Genomic DNA, 16921 nt, shown 5'->3' on the forward strand with positions numbered 1-16921 from the left:
TACATATAACTGCAATGTATTTCTGGAACAGCTGTGATAAATGCTAAATTTTAGAGGAAGGCAACTACTATATACATCGAAGGAAGATTGTTCTTTGTCATGGGATTTGAGCTACCATGCCCCTGTAGAAATCTGCCTACACACAGGAGGTTGGAGATTCTGTTTAACAGACTAGGAGTCAAATACAATTAAATTAGTGGAGACACATGAAATATAGGCTTACACTGAATTTTTTAAAACATTTATTTATTTTATTTATTTTTATTTTTGGCTGTGTTGGGTCTTTGTTGCTGTGCGCGGGCTTTCTCTGGTTGCTGCAAGTGGGGGCTACTCTTCGTTGTGGTGCATGGGCTTCTCACTGCAGTGGCTTCTCTTATTGCAGAGCACGGGCTCTAGGCATGCAGGTTTCAGTAGTTGTGGCACGTGGGCTCAGTAGTTGTGGCTCGCAGGCTCTAGAGCGCAGGCTCAGTAGTTGTGGCACACGGGCTTAGTTGCTCTGCGGCATGTGGGATCTTCCCGGGCCAGGGCTCAAACCTGTGTCCCCTGCATTGGCAGGCAAATTCTTAACCGCTGCGCCACCAGGGAAGCCTGGCTTACACTGAATTTTATTTTTTTTATAAATTTATTTTATTTTATTTATTTTTGGCTGTGTTGGGTCTTCGCTGCTGCACGCGGGCTTTCTCTAGTTGTGGTGAGCGGGGGCTACTCTTCGTTGCAGTGCGTGGGCTTCTCATTGCGGTGGCTTCTCTTGTGAAGCATGGGCTCCAGGTGTGTGGGCTTCAGTAGTTGTGCCACATGGGCTCAGTAGGTGTAGCTTGCGGGCTCTAGAGCTCAGGCTCAGTAGTTGTGGCGCACGGGCTTAGTTGCTCCGCGGCATGTGGGATCTTCCGGGACCAGGGCTCGAACCCGTGTCCCCTGCATTGGCAGGCGGATTCTTAACCACTGTGCCACCAGGGAAGTCCCTACACTGAATTTTATTAATAGGGTGGTTAAAAATATTTCATAGTATTGCCAATTATCTTAAATAGAATAATAATATATCAGTGGAGAAAATAACATACTGAAATTATTTATTATTGTTTACATTGCTTGTAGGTTTTCACTCTTACTCTGTCACTGTCTCCAGAAGGCTACATACCACGTTTTTACAGCTTCATGTATTACTGCTTCATTTCCCATCTATACTCTAGTCCCTGTCACCTACCAAAAGATATGGTCTCCATGGTTATCTTAGTAGTTTAACATGCCCTTGGCTTCCATGGAGAATCCAGGTAATAGCCATTGAAGGGGGGTAGCTACATTTCTTTGTAAATCTGCTAGAGAGAGAGGACATCGTTTACTGCATTACTCGATGCTGCTTAGGCAACAACCCTCTGAAACATCTCAGAACTCAGGGCAGGAGGAGCTGGTTCTTCATCGGGGAGCAGTATCCGCTCTAACATCTGAAGCTATGGAATGACCCTGTGGCTCCTTCTGCCATAGCTGCGAAGAAGTTCAGGATTTCTTGTGGGAGTTGTTCTCCTTCTCTTTTGCTTTAATTCTTGGCTCTGAACTCCTGTCCATATTCATTTCTCTGAGTACTACATCACCTGTGCTTTTATAGAAAGCCTCCTTAAGACATAACAAGTCAACAAAATAACGCATCTAGTTGTAGCTACCATGTTTTCTCCACTTGTCCCAACATTCTCATCTAGACTGGTGGGAAGATCACCGCACAAGGAAGGTTCTGTGCTCTGGCTTTCGTGTGCCCTTCACTTCATTCAAGTCTCTGCACAGGTGTCAACACTCCAGAGGGCCCTCCCCTGACCTCCATACCTGAAATGTCCCTCCTTGCCCCACCAGCCACTCTTTCCCCTTACCCTATTTTACATTTCTTCATAGAACCCCTACTCTGGATTGTTTACTGGGCAGTGTCTGCCTCCCCTTCAGACTCTAAGTTCTCTTGAGGACACAGTCTGCTTCGATCATGGTTGCATTCTCAGTGTACAGAAGAATGCCTGGCACATAGTAGGAGCTCGATAAATAGTTGTTAAGTGAAGGAATCATTCAGTAAATCAGAGAAACCACTGTTGCCTAGCGACCTAGACAGCTGCTGATATTAATTTACTGCTTTCTCCAATTTACGTGAATGTACTGAAAGTCACATTTTTCCTTTGCCTTTACTTTTGATGTGCTAACCCAGGGCCAAGGCAGTGTTCCCGTTAAGTGTTGCTTACACCTAACCACCTCCAAACTTGGGTTGCCAAAATGACCAAAGCCCAACCACTGCAGAGGTCTCCCCAGGACCCCGGCAGCTTAGGACCACACTGCAGGTGCTAATGCTCATGCAAGAAATGATTTTCCACTCAAAATAAAGGGAAATGAACTGCCTCGTATCACCTCTTCCTTCTGGAAGGAACTCCATTCAGTAACCACATGGTCACCATGCTTGGCAAAATCTGCAAAAGGTTCCTCTCAAATATCCAAAAAGTAGTTTTTAACTTGTGGAAGATAACAAAATATTTTTTAAAACAGATACGTAGTCTCTTACCATCACCTTTTTCCCTCACGGTAGAGGTCTAAGGGTTGATGGTGTCTAGTTCATGTAACGTCACAAAAAATGATTATAGTGAAAGGAAATGCTGTTTCCAGAAGCTACAGAGATGAGACCCAGGTCTTGCAGGTCAGAAACTTTCCCTTTTACCCAAATTGAAATCTGTAGGCCTTTTGGAAGAAGAACATTTTATGTCTAACTGCCCTTCTCTCTCCACAAGCTTATGAAATCAGTCAGTTCCTTCACTGTAAACCAAGATTACCTGGGTATATAAATCTCTATTTCTTTAATACACGGCACATAAATTCAACTAATTGGGACTGCTGTAAGCCACTACCATTAGCGCAACATTGTCCTAAGTACTGTGGGTCACACCAAGGAAATAGACAATGACCTTACTTACCATTAATCATCCTGAATCCCCTCAGGTCTCTAAGATTTGAAATCAGAATAATATTGCTTTTCTCCTAACCCTCTAGGAAATTTCAGAAACAGAAATTGGATCATGCCTCAAACACAAGAAGAAAGGCATAAATGGAGAACATGAAGCAGTTACCCTTGGTGATATTATTCGTCTTTCTCTGGGAATCAATGGTTTATAATCTGATGATGTAATTTCCCCTATGGTTTTTTAAATATCATTTTAAATTTCACGCAGTGAACAAGTGACGCAATATAGGCTGAACTGGGAGCATTAACAATGTGAGGTGTTAACGATGGAAGTCTGAAAGGGGTCCTTTTCAGGAAGCACATTATACAAGAGTTTTCTAGACAAAGAGAAAATGCACTTCTTACCTCCTACCAACAAGTAGCTGTTGGGAAACAGTGTTTTTGCTTGCATAAGTGCCCTTGCATGACCTGAGTGGAAGAGGTCAAATATTCCATCTGCGTATACTCTGACAGGTCTGTCAACTGTGGAAGAAAGAAAACATCATCAACAGAACTGCAGAATAAGGAGCCCAGTCACCTGATCCTTCCATCAGTACAGCACCGTAATAAGGTTTACCTGGAGAAAACACAATGTCTACATACCATCAGTTTCATATTAGTGCACGAAATTAACTTTACCAAGAGGTTCTTCTAAGGACATCAAAGCAGAGTAAAAACATAACAAAATTAAGATTGACCCAGAACACACATTGTTAGCCGCAGAGCACTGGGGAGTTTTCTTGATCCAGAGTAGAGTCTCAGGTGGCTGAGCTGGCAGATTCAGACACACCAGACATAACCAAAGGGTTGAGAGAGTCAGCCCAGCGGGAATATCAAGGTAGGAGTGACTGAGGAGCTCAATGAAAAGGACAAATGACTTCATCCTCGAGTCTGGCAGTCCTGAACTAAGACCCCTGAGTCCTATTCCCAAAGGCAAAGACACAGCTGTGCACCTCTTCCAAGTCACCGTGGCAGCGTAAAATCAGCCTTGGTAGGAGTATTTACACCATAGAAATTGGCAAATGCTCAAATCAGGGCTTATTTCCCCCTGGAGGGCCAGTTGTTAAACATTTACCAGCATACACTGCACAAAGGTCACACTCCCTATTCTCTTTGGTATCCTAAGACGTGGGGCGGGGCGTACATGCCCCAAGGGGAGGAGTGTCAGGGAGCAAAAGTTACATGGCGGGGTGCTCAGGGTTGGAGGCGAGTGACCCACACTACAGTCATTCCTAGGGAGAAGGGTCAAGAGCAAATCGGCCACAACAGACACTCTCACTGTGGCATACAGTGCTTGGGAAGTGCCATTTCTTGCGGAAGAGGGACACACTTCACCAGAGCTTCCCGGGAGCCAGGAGACTGCACTAGGAGCTAGCTGCTGGATGACACTTTTGCTGAGTCAGCCAAAGACCCATCCCCTCCAATAAGAGGGAGACATAGGGAGGTAGAGGGGCTGGGTGCCAACTTTTACTTTTACACCATTTTGGATTCTCAACAAAGGAACTAGAAAATGAAAATATGGTGAACGACAAACTAAACGTGGCAAACCGAACACACACACACTTATCTCCACTTCCGCTCTAACACCACAAGAATTACAGAGAAAGAATTAAAAAGGGATAATCCCCCAAGGGCAGAGGAAACAAGAAAGGCAATGACAGTGGATTGGAGATGTCAACATTTTGGAAAGTTGATTGTCAAGTGCTGAGTATCTACAGGGAACAAGAATCAGAGGTGGGGCAGGTAGGCAAAGAGATTGCTGGTTTGTTTGTTGGTTTGTTTGTTTTACGAGCCTAAGAGTCCTACTAACTTTTTAAACTAGATGCACGTATTATATTGATGTTATAAATTTAAAAAAAAGAAATCAATGCACACTTCTGTTGAATGATCTTTAAGGCTTAGATTTTAAATTGTGATTATTTCTTGATGTAATACAACCTCGTTAATTTAGAACATAAATTGAAAGGAATATTACATTAACATATTCAGATGGTACAATGTTTCTAATAAATTAAATTTCACTAATAAAAAAAACTCGAGAGACTTTGTGTCAGATAGGGAATTGCAATTATTCCCAATTACACACCGTTTTGAACAAAGAGAATTGCCTTCACAGGATTATACTGTATTCTAAATAAGGCACGGTAAATAGAAAATACTTTGAAATAACAAGCTGTCTAATGAGGGATCCTTAGTTTCAAAGCTCTTATTCAATTTGAATTCAATTGAGGAAAATTTGTTTTAAGATATAAACCCTAGGGGGAAGCAGATGGCAGTTCTGCAAAATTTTTTGTTATTGATTCAGAAGTGATCAAGATAAATAAATTCAGGAAGCAGGGAGGAAAGAAAAGTAAAGAAAGACGATATAATTACTGAGAAAAAAGGCCATTTAGTAAATTTGTGAAGAGTATTTGTGGAGTTGATTTTGCAATAAGCTCACTTTAAAAAATTGTAGTGTGTCAGCAATTTCCAGACTGGGAAATTCTGCAGGACCAAAAAAAAAAAAAAATCCCTGATCTCTTCAACAAATAAACTTCAAGAAAAAAAAAAGAAGAGGGAAAGAGATAAAAGGGGGGGGGGACTTTGAGATTAAAAAGTATTTAAAAAACATCTCAACATATTGTAATATATAGACATTATTTGGATTTGGGTTCAAACAAACTATAAATAAATGGTGACATAAGATAACTGGAAATTGGAACACTGGATATTTGATGATATTAAAGAATTGCTGTTAATTTTTTAGGTGAGATAATGATATAGTGGTTATGCCTTAAAAAAAAACCCAGAGTTCTTATTTTTTAAGACATATATACAGAAGTATTTATGGATGAAATGATAGGAAGCCTGGGATTTTGTTTCAAATAATTCAAGAGGGGAGAGTTGATGAGGAAAGGCTACAGGATGGTGGTTGTTAGGTATGGGTGATGGACACATGAAGGTTCATTATATTGTTCTACTTTTGTGAATGTTTGAAATTCTCCATAATATTTTTTAATAGACTGTGGCTTTGTAAGTTAGTTGGTATGTTTATTTGTTTTAATCTTTTGTTCGAAGTTTTTCTGGACATCCTTTTAGGCATCTGGGGACTCTCCAGAGGGTATATGCTGGGAACCACTGGCCTGTGAAGCTAGAGGTTTGGCAATGATCAAAAGATGGAGCACACCTATTCCATGGCCATGGTGGAGATACCTTAAAGTAGCTCCCACTGACCCCCACACCTCCTGCTGTTCACACCTTTGTGAGATCCCCTCCCTTTGAAGTGGGAGTGGGACCCATGCCTTGCTTCTAACCAGGAGAATATGACAAAGGTGATAGATGTCTCTCCCATGATTATGTTACAGTATATAAGACTCCATTTTGCTAGCAGACTCATTCTTTCTCCCTTGGTGGCTTTGAAGAAGCAAGCTGCCATATTTTGAGAAGGCCATGTGGCAAGGAACTGCAGGTGGCCTCTAGGAGCCGAGGGTGGTCTCTGGTTGACAACCAGCAAGAAGCTAGATCCTTGGTCTTAGAGTTCCAAGGAAATAAATTCTGCCAACAACCTGAGTGAGCACGGAAGCAGATCTACCAGATCCACCAGTCAAGCTTCCAGATGAGAACTGAGCCCTGGGTGACACCTTGAATGCAGCCTTGTGAAACCCTGAGCAGAGGACTCAGCTAAGCCAGGCTTGGACTCCTGATCCATGGAAACTGTGACATAATGAATGTGCAGTGCTTTAAGCCATTAGGTCTGTGGTAATATGTTATATAGCATCTCACACCATATACAAAAATTAACTCTAAATGGATCATAGACCTAAACGTAAAGCTAAAACTACAAAAGTTCTAGAAGAAAACAGGAGAAAATCTTAGTGGCTTTGAGTTTGACAAAAATTTCTTAAATAGGAACCAAAAAGGACACACGATAAAACAAAAAAATTTATATATTAAACCTCATTTAAAACCTTTACTCTTCAAAAGACATTTTTACAAAAATGAAAAGGCAAGTCTTAGGGAGAAAATATCTGCAAAATATGTATCTGATATAAGACTTGTATCTGGAATATATAAAGAACCCTCAAAACTCAATAATAAGATAAACAACTCATTTTTAAAAGGGCAAAAAAATTTCAACAGACATTTCACCACAGAAAATAAATAGATGGATGGCAAATGAGCACATGAAAAGATCCTCAATACCATTAGTCATTAGGGAAATACAAATTAAAGTGACCCTGAGATACTACTTCATACTCACTAGAATGACTAAAAATTTAAAAACTATTGATCATACCAAGTGCTGATGAGGATATAGAGCAACTGGAACTCTCATACACTGCTGCTGGGAATGTAAATGGTACAAATACATTGGAAAGCAGTTTGGCAGTTGGTTAAAAAGTTAAACATACACATACCATACGGCAAGACAGGAGGCAGTCACCAACTACAGTACATCTGAATTCACATTTTTGTAGGGCATGTTATGGTGTTTCTTGGTATTGTTTCAGATTCGGGCAACAATAAAAGGGTGATTATTCATTTTTTATTATGGCTCTTAAAATGCAGCTTATTAACAATGCCTTAAAAGTACATATGATTTACAGAGCACATGTATTTCACTTAATCTTTCCATCAACTCTGTGAGGTAGGTATAAGAGAGTGGACTTACTATCCTCTCTCATAGAGGAGCAAATGGAAGCTCAGCAAAGCTGAGCAGCTTACCCAGCATCATACAACCAACCTATGATGGAGTTTGAGTGCAAACCAAACTCCACTGATCTTTCTTCTAACTCATGATGCCTTCTAGAAAACTACATGCCATTATGGAGTCTTTTAAAAAAGAGAGAGAGAGAAAGACAGACTGCTACTGAATGCCCAGTAATTATGGTAACTGGTATTGTTTTTGTGTACAGCTGATGTGCAAAAGAGGTGGCACAAAATTTAACCTTTTAAAATCTAATAGTTACCTATCTCACAAAGTTTACATAGTTTTATATAAACTTAATCATTTCCTTCTACTTATAGCCAGCGATGCTCTTCTCAATAAATGACAATTGATGTTTGCTTTTTAAAATACATTAAATTTAAGTTAAAAAAGAAAGAGTACATTTTTTAAAAAATTAAGTAAATTACAGTACAGGTGGCACAGAAATAAGGCAAAATTCATTCAGGTGGCTCTTGAAAAATGAATTTGGAAAACTACACATATCACTGTGTGAACAGAATAATATAAATTCCCTTTTTGTGAAGAAAAATAGGAAATCAGAACTGAGTTTCCCTTTAAGAAAAAATGTCAGCTTTAATGAAAAGGAACCTATGAAGCAATCACTTGGGCTTTTCCTTTATCTCCAGGCAGATTACTGATTTTCTCTGTCTCAGATACATACTAAACCTTAGAGGGTCATACCTCCACAGCTGGACTATTTGAGCTAAGATCAAAGGTGCCAGTTCCACTCAACAACAACAAAAAACAAACAACCCAACTAAAAAATGGGCAGAAGACCTAAATAGACATTTCTCCAAAGAAGACATACAAATAGCCAAGAAGCACATGAAAAGATGCTCAACATCACTAATTATTAGAGAAATGCAAATCAAAACTACAGTGAGGTATCACCTCACACCACTCAGAATGGCCATCATTAAAAAGTCTACAAATAAATGCTGGAGAGGGTGCAGAGAAAAGGGAACCCTCCTACACTGCTGGTAGGAATGTAAATTGGTGCAGCCACTATGGAAAACAGTATGGAGGTTCCTCAAAAAACTAAAAATAGAGTTGCCATATGATCCAGCAATCCCACTCCTGGGCATATACCCAGAGAAAACTCTAATTCAAAAAGATACAGGCACCACTATGTTCATAGCAGCACCATTTACAAGAGCCAAGACATGGAAGCAACCTAAATGTCCATCAGATGAATGGATAAAGAAGATGTGGTACATATATACAGTGGAATATTACTCAGCTATCAAAAAGAATGAAATAATGCCATTTGCAGCAACATGGATGGACCTAGAGATTATCACACTAAGCGAAGTAAGTCAGACAGAGAAAGACAAATACCATACACATGGAATCTAAAATACAATACAAATCAACATATCTACGAAACAAAAACAGACTCCCAGATATAGGGAACAGACTTGTGGTTGCCAAGGGGGAGGAGGGGTAGGGAAGGGAAGGAATGGGATTTTGGCAATAGCAGAGGCAAACTATTATATATAGGATAGATAAACAACAAGGTCCTACTGTATAGCACAGGGAACCATATTCAGTATCCTGCGACAAACCATAATGGAAAAGAATATGAAAAATATATATATATATGTATAACTGAGTCACTTTGCTGTACACAAGAAATTAACACAACCTTGTAAATCAACTATACTTCAATAAAAAAAATTTTTTAAAAAGGTGCCAGTTCCGGGACTTCTCTGGTGGCGCAGTGGTTAAGCATCCGCCTGCCAATGCAGGGGACACGGGTTCGAGCCCTGGTCCGGGAAGACCCCACATGCCTTGGAGCAACTAAGCCTGTGCGCCACAACTACCGAGCCTGCGCTCTAGAGCCCACGAGCCACCACTACTGAGCCCATGTGCCACAACTCCTAAAGCCCACACGCCTAGAGCCTGTGCTCTGCAACAAGAGAAGCCACCGCAATGAGAAGCGCATGCACCGCAATGAAGAGTAGCCCCCGCTCGCCACAACTAGAGAAAGCCCACGCGCAGCAACAAAGACCCAACACAGCCAAAAATAAATTAATTAATTAACTTAAAAGAAAAAGGTGCCAGTTCCAATTGCTCTACTGTGCTCCTTCTCCTGAGGTTCATCACTCTCTGACCTCACAGATGAGGTCCAGGAGCTAAAAGCTATGAGCAGCCCCTTTTAGAATTTATACACCAGCTCCTGTTTGGGCAGACCTAAGACCACGAAACATAATGTAGGCAATTGTATGAAGTCATAAAATGGGCTAGAGAAGGAGTTAGTGAAAGACTTCAGTTGCAACTATAATCTTGAAGCACATTATGAACCCTCAATACAGGTCTCTTTTGTCTTTTTGAAGGGATGCTCAAGACGGCACCACAGAAAGGTAACTGCCTACTAGTCTTGAAAACTACCAAACATTTCAAAAAAGTAATGATGTTTCTCTTGTTTTCTTAAATAATAGTCAAACAGCAAGATATTTTTAAAACTCTGTGAGCTTCTCTAGTAACAGTACAATGCTCCAACAATTATGTTTAGATAATCTCCACGACACTCCCTCCAACCACTACCAACAGTTACTTTTTTTTTTCAACATCTTTATTGGAGTATAACTGCTCTACAATGGTGTATTAGCTTCTGCTGCATAACGAAGTGAATCAGCCATATGTATACACATATCCCCTCCCTCTTGCATCTCCCTCCCACCCTCCCCATCCCACCCGTCTAGGTGGTCACAAAGCACAGAACTGATCTCCCTGTGCTATGCGGCTGCTGCCCACCAGCCATCCATTCTACATTTGGTAGTGTATATATGTCCATGCCACTCTCTCACCTTGTCCCAGCCCACCCCTCCCCCTCCCCGTGTCCTGAAGTCCACTCTCCAAAGAAGATATACAGATTGCCCACAAACACATGAAAGGATGCTCAACATCACAAATCATTAGAGAAATGCAAATCAAAACTAAAATGAGGTATCACCTCACACCAGTCACAATGGCCATCATCAGAAAATCTACAAACAACAAATGCTGGAGAGGTTGTGGAGAAAAGGGAACCCTCTTGCACTGTTGGTGGGAATGTAAATTGATACAGCCACTACGGAGAACAGTATGGAGGTTCCTTAAAAAACTAAAAACAGAACTACCATATGACCCAGCAATCCCACTACTGGGCATATACCCTGAGAAAACTATAATTCAAAAAGAGTCATGGGGGGAATTGGGAAGATGGCGGAAGAGTAAGACGCGGAGATCACCTTCCTCCCCACAGGTACATCAGAAATACATCTACACGTGGAACTGCTCCTATAGAACACCCACTGAACGCTGGCAGAAGACGTCAGACCTCCCAAAAGGCAAGAAACTCCCCACGTACCTGGGTAGGGCAAAAGAAAAAAGAAACAACAGAGACAAAAGAATAGGGACGGGACATGCACGAGTGGGAGGCAGCTGTGAAGGAGGAAAGGTTCCCACACACTAGGAAGCCCCTTCGTGGGCGGAGACTGCAGGTGGCGGAGCGGGGAAGCTTCGGAGCCACGGAGGAGAGCGCAGCCACAGGGGTGCGGAGGGCAAAGCGGAGAGATTCCCGCACAGAGGTTCGGCGCCGACCAGCACTCACCAGCCCGAGAGGCTTGTCTGCTCCCCCGCCGGGGCGGGCAGGGGCTGGGAGCTGAGGCTCGGGCTTCGGTCGGATCGCAGGGAGAGGACTGGGGTTGGCGGCGTGAACACGGCCTGAAGGGGGCTAGTGCGCCACAGCTAGCTGGGAGGGAGTCCGGGAAAAAGTCTGCAGCTGCCGAAGAGGCAAGAGACTTTTTCTTGCCTCTTTGTTTCCTGGTGCGCGAGGAGAGGGGATTCAGAGCGCTGCCTAAACGAGCTCCAGAGATGGGCACAAGCCGCGGCTATCAGCGCGGACCCCAGAGATGGGCATGAGACGCTAAGGCTGCTGCTGCCGCCACCAAGAAGCCTGTGTGCGAGCACAGGTCACTCTCCACACCTCCCCTCCCGGGAGCCTGTGCAGGCCGCCACTGCCAGGCTCCTGTGATCCAGGGACAACTTACCCGGGAGAACGCACGGCGCGCCTCAGGCTGGTGCAACATCACGCTGGCCTCTGCCGCCGCAGGCTCGCCCCGCCTCCGTACCCTCCCTCCCCCTGGCCTGAGTGAGCCAGAGCCCCCAAAGCAGCTGCTCCTTTAACCCCATCCTGTCTGAGCAAAGAACAGACGCCCTCAGGCGACCTACACACAGAGGCAGGTCCAAATCCAAAGCTGAACCCCGGGAGCTGTGCGAACAAAGAAGAGAAAGGGAAATTTCTCCCAGCAGCCTCAGAAGCAGGATTAAATCTCCACAATCAACTTGATGTACCCTGCATCTGTGGAATACCTGAATAGACAACGAATCATCCCAAATTGAGGAGGTGGACTTCGGGAGCAAGATACATTATTTTTTCCCCTTTTCCTCTTTTTGTGAGTGTGTATGTGTATGCTTCTGCGTGAGATTTTGTCTGTATAGCTTTCCTTTCACCATTTGTCCTAGGATTCTGTCCGCCCTTTTTTTTTTTTACATTAAAAATTTTTTTTCTTAATAATTATTTTTTATTTTTTTAATTTTAATAACTTTATTTTATCTTACTTTATTTTATTTTATCCTCTTTCTTTTTTTTCTTTCTATTTTTTCTCTCTTTTATTCTGAGCCGTGTGGATGACAGGCTCTTGGTGCTCTGGCCAGGCGTCAGGGCAGTGCCACTGAGGTGGGAGAGCCAACTTCAGGACACTGGTCCACAAGAGACCTCCCAGCTCCATGTAATACCAAATGGCGAAAATCTCCCAGAGATCTCCATCTCAACACCAAGACCCAGCTTCACTCAACGACCAGCAGGCTATAGTGCTGGACACCCTATGCCAAACAACTAGCAAGACAGGAACACAGCCCCATCCATTAGCAGAGAGGCTACCTAAAATCATAGTAAGGCCACAGACACCCCAAAACACACCACCAGACGTGGACCTGCCCACCAGAAGGACAAGATCCAGCCTCATCCACCAGAACACAGGGGCTAGTCCCCTCCACCAGGAAGCCTACACAACCCACTGAACCAACCTTAGCCATTGGGGACAGATACCAAAAACAACGGGAACTATGAACCTGCAGCCTGCAAAAAGGAGACCCCAAACACCGTAAGATAAGCAAAATGAGAAGACAGAAAAACACACAGCAGATGAAGGAGCAAGGTAAAAACACACCAGACCTAACAAATGAAGAGGAAATAGGCAGTCTACCTGAAAAAGAATTCAGAATAATGATAGTAAAGATGATCCAAAATCTTGGAAATAGAATAGACAAAATGCAAGAAACATTTAACAAGGACCTAGAAGAACTAAAGAGGAACCAAGCAATGATGAAAAACACAATAAATGAAATTAAAAATACTCTAGAAGGGATCAATAGCAGAATAACTGAGGCAGAAGAAAGGATAAGTGACCTGGAAGATAAAATAGTGGAAATAACTACTGCAGAGCAGAATAAAGAAAAAAAGAATGAAAAGAACTGAAGACAGTCTCAGAGACCTCTGGGACAACATTAAACACACCAACATTCGAATTATAGGGGTCCCAGAAGAAGAAGAGAAAAAGAAAGGGACTGAGAAAATATTTGAAGAGATTATAGTTGAAAACTTCCTTAAGATGGGAAAGGAAATAGTTAATCAAGTCCTGGAAGCACAGAGAGTCCCATACAGGATAAATCCAAGGAGAAACACGCCAAGACACATATTAATCAAACTATCAAAAATTAAATATAAAGAAAACATATTAAAAGCAGCAAGGGAAAAACAACAAATAACACACAAGGGAATCCCCATAAGGTTAACAGCTGATCTTTCAGCAGAAACTGCAAGCCAGAAGGGAGTGGCAGAACATATTTAAAGTGATGAAGGAGAAAAATCTACAACCAAGATTACTCTACCCAGCAAGGATCTCATTCAGATTTGATGGAGAAATTAAAACCTTTACAGACAAGCAAAAGCTGAGAGAGTTCAGCACCACCAAACCAGCTTTACAACAAATGCTAAAGGAACTTCTCTAGGCAGGAAACACAAGAGAAGGAAAACACCTATAATAACAAACCCAAAACATTTAAGAAAATGGGAATAGGAACATACATATCGATAATTACCTTAAATGTAAATGGGTTAAATGCTCCCACCAAAAGACACAGACTGGCTGAATGGATACAAAAACAAGACCCATATATATGCTGTCTACAAGAGACCAACTTCAGACCTAGGGACACATACAGACTGAAAGTGAGGGGACGGAAAAAGATATTCCATGCAAATGGAAATCAAAAGAAAGCTGGAGTAGCAATTCTCATATCAGACAAAATAGACTTTAAAATAAAGACTATTACAAGAGACAAAGAAGGACACTATATAATGATCAAGGGATCGATCCAAGAGGAAGGTATAACAATTGTAAATATTTATGCACCCAACCTAGGAGCACCTCAATACATAAGGCAAATACTAACAGCCATAAAAGGGGAAATCAACAGTAACACAATCATAGTAGGGGACTTCAACACCCCACTTTCACCAATGGACAGATCATCCAAAATGAAAATAAATAAGGAAACACAAGCTTTAAATGATACATTAAACAAGATGGACTTAATTGATATTTATAGGACATTCCACCCAAAAACAATAGAATACACATTTTTCTCAAGTGCTCATGGAACATTCTCCAGGATAGATCATATCTTGGGTCACAAATCAAGCCTGGGTAAATTTAAGAAAATTGAAATCGTATCAAGTATCTTTTCCGACCACAACGCTATGAGACTAGATATCAATTACAAGAAAAGATCTGTAAAAAATACAAACACATGGAGGCTACACAAAACACTACTTAATAACGAAGTGATCACTGAAGAAATCAAAGGGGAAATCAAAAAATACCTAGAAACAAATGACAATGGAGACACGACAACCCAAAACCTATGGGATGCAGCAAAAGCAGTTCTAAGAGGGAAGTTTATAGCAATACAAGCCTACCTCAAGAAACAGGAAACATCTTGAATAAACAACCTAACCTTGCACCTAAAGCAATTAGAGAAAGAAGAACAAAAAAACCCCAAAGTTAGCAGAAGGAAAGAAATCATAAAGATCAGATCAGAAATAAATGAAAAAGAAATGAAGGAAACAATAGCAAAAATCAATGAAACTAAAAGCTGGTTCTTTGAGAAGATAAACAAAATTGATACACCATTAGCCAGACTCATCAAGAGAAAAAGGGAGAAGACTCAAATTAATAGAATTAGAAATGAAAAAGGAGAAGTAACCACTGACACTGCAGAAATACAAACGATCATGAGAGATTACTACAAGCAACTATATGCCAATAAAATGGACAACCTGGAAGAAATGGACAAATTCTTAGAAATGCACAAACTGCCGAGACTGAACCAGGAAGAAATAGAAAATATGAACAGACCAATCACAAGCACTGAAATTGAAACTGTGATTAAAAATCTTCCAACAAACAAAAGCCCAGGACCAGATGGCTTCACAGGTGAATTCTATCAAACATTTAGAGAAGAGCTAACACCCATCCTTCTCAAACCCTTCCAAAATATTGCAGAGGGAGGAACACTCCCCAACTCATTCTACGAGGCCACCATCACCCTGATACCAAAACCAGACAAAGATGTCACAAAGAAAGAAAACTACAGGCCAATATCACTGATGAACATAGATGCAAAAATCCTCAACAAAATACTCGCAAACAGAATCCAACAGCACATTAAAAGGATCATACACCATGATCAAGTGGGGTTTATTCCAGGAATGCAAGGATTCTTCAATATACGCAAATTAATCAATGGGATACACCATCTTAACAAATTGAAGGAGAAAAACCATATGATCATCTCAATAGATGCAGAGAAAGCTTTCGACAAAATTCAACACTCATTTATGATAAAAGCCCTGCAGAAAGTAGGCATAGAGGGAACTTTCCTCAACATAATAAAGGCCATACATGACAAACCCACAGCCAACATCGTCCTCAATGGTGAAAAACTGAAACCATTTCCACTAAGATCAGGAACAAGACAAGGTTGCCCACTCTCACCACTATTATTCAACATAGTTTTGGAAGTCTTAGCCACAGCAATCAGAGAAGAAAAAGAAATAAAAGGAATCCAAATTGGAAAAGAAGAAGTAAAGCTGTCACTGTTTGCAGATGACATGATACTATACATAGAGAATCCTAAAGATGCTACCAGAAAACTACTAGAGCTAATCAATGAATTTGGTAAAGTAGCAGGATACAAAATTAATGCACCTCTTCCATTCCGATACGCCAATGATGAAAATTCTGGAAGTGAAATTAAGAAAACACTCCCATTTACGATTGCAACAAAAAGAATAAAATATCTAGGAATAAACCTACCTAAGGAGACAAAAGACCTGTATGCAGAAAATTATAAGACACTGATGAAAGAAATTAAAGATGATACAAATAGATGGAGAGATATACCATGTTCTTGGATTGGAAGAATCAACATTGTGAAAATGACTCTACTACCCAAAGCAATCTACAGATTCAATGCAATCCTTATCAAACTACCACTGGCATTTTTCACAGAACTAGAACAAAAAATTTCACAATTTGTATGGAAACACAAAAGACCCCGAATAGCCAAAGCAATCTTGAGAACGAAAAATGGAGCTGGAGGAATCAGGCTCCCTGACTTCAGACTATACTACAAAGCTACAGTAATCAAGACAGTATGGTACTGGCACAAAAACAGAAACATAGATCAATGGAACAGGATAGAAAGCCCAGAGATAAACCCACGCACATATGGTCACCTTATCTTTGATAAAGGAGGCAAGCATATACAGTGGAGAAAAGACAGCCTCTTCAATAAGTGGTGCTGGGAAAATTGGACAGGTACATGTAAAAGTATGAAATTAGAACACTCCCTAACACCATACACAAAAATAAACTCAAAATGGATTAAAGACCTAAGTGTAAGGCCAGACACTATAAAACTCTTAGAGGAAAACATAGGCAGAACACTGTATGACATAAATCACAGCAAGATCCTTTTTGACCCACCTCCTAGAGAAATGGAAATAAAAACAAAAATAAACAAATGGGACCTAATGAAATTTACAAGCTTTTGCACAGCAAAGGAAACCATAAACAAGACCAAAAGGCAACCCTCAGAATGGGAGAAAATATTTGCAAATGAAGCAACTGACAAAGGAT

General features: G+C 41.2%; 1 protein-coding gene across 2 annotated transcripts in view; it reads right to left on the minus strand.

The window, feature by feature from the left end:
- PCYT1B (phosphate cytidylyltransferase 1B, choline) overlaps nucleotides 1-16921 on the minus strand; it is a 138329-nt gene that overhangs the window by 87215 nt on the left and 34193 nt on the right. For both annotated transcript variants that reach the window (XM_059911421.1, XM_059911422.1), the window contains exon 3: nucleotides 3329-3445. In XM_059911421.1, the coding sequence (XP_059767404.1) occupies nucleotides 3329-3445 (117 nt within the window). The remainder of the gene's footprint in view (nucleotides 1-3328; nucleotides 3446-16921) is intronic.

This window comes from Balaenoptera ricei, chromosome X (genome assembly GCF_028023285.1).
Source record: "Balaenoptera ricei isolate mBalRic1 chromosome X, mBalRic1.hap2, whole genome shotgun sequence".
In the NCBI taxonomy this organism is placed as follows: domain Eukaryota; kingdom Metazoa; phylum Chordata; class Mammalia; order Artiodactyla; family Balaenopteridae; genus Balaenoptera; species Balaenoptera ricei.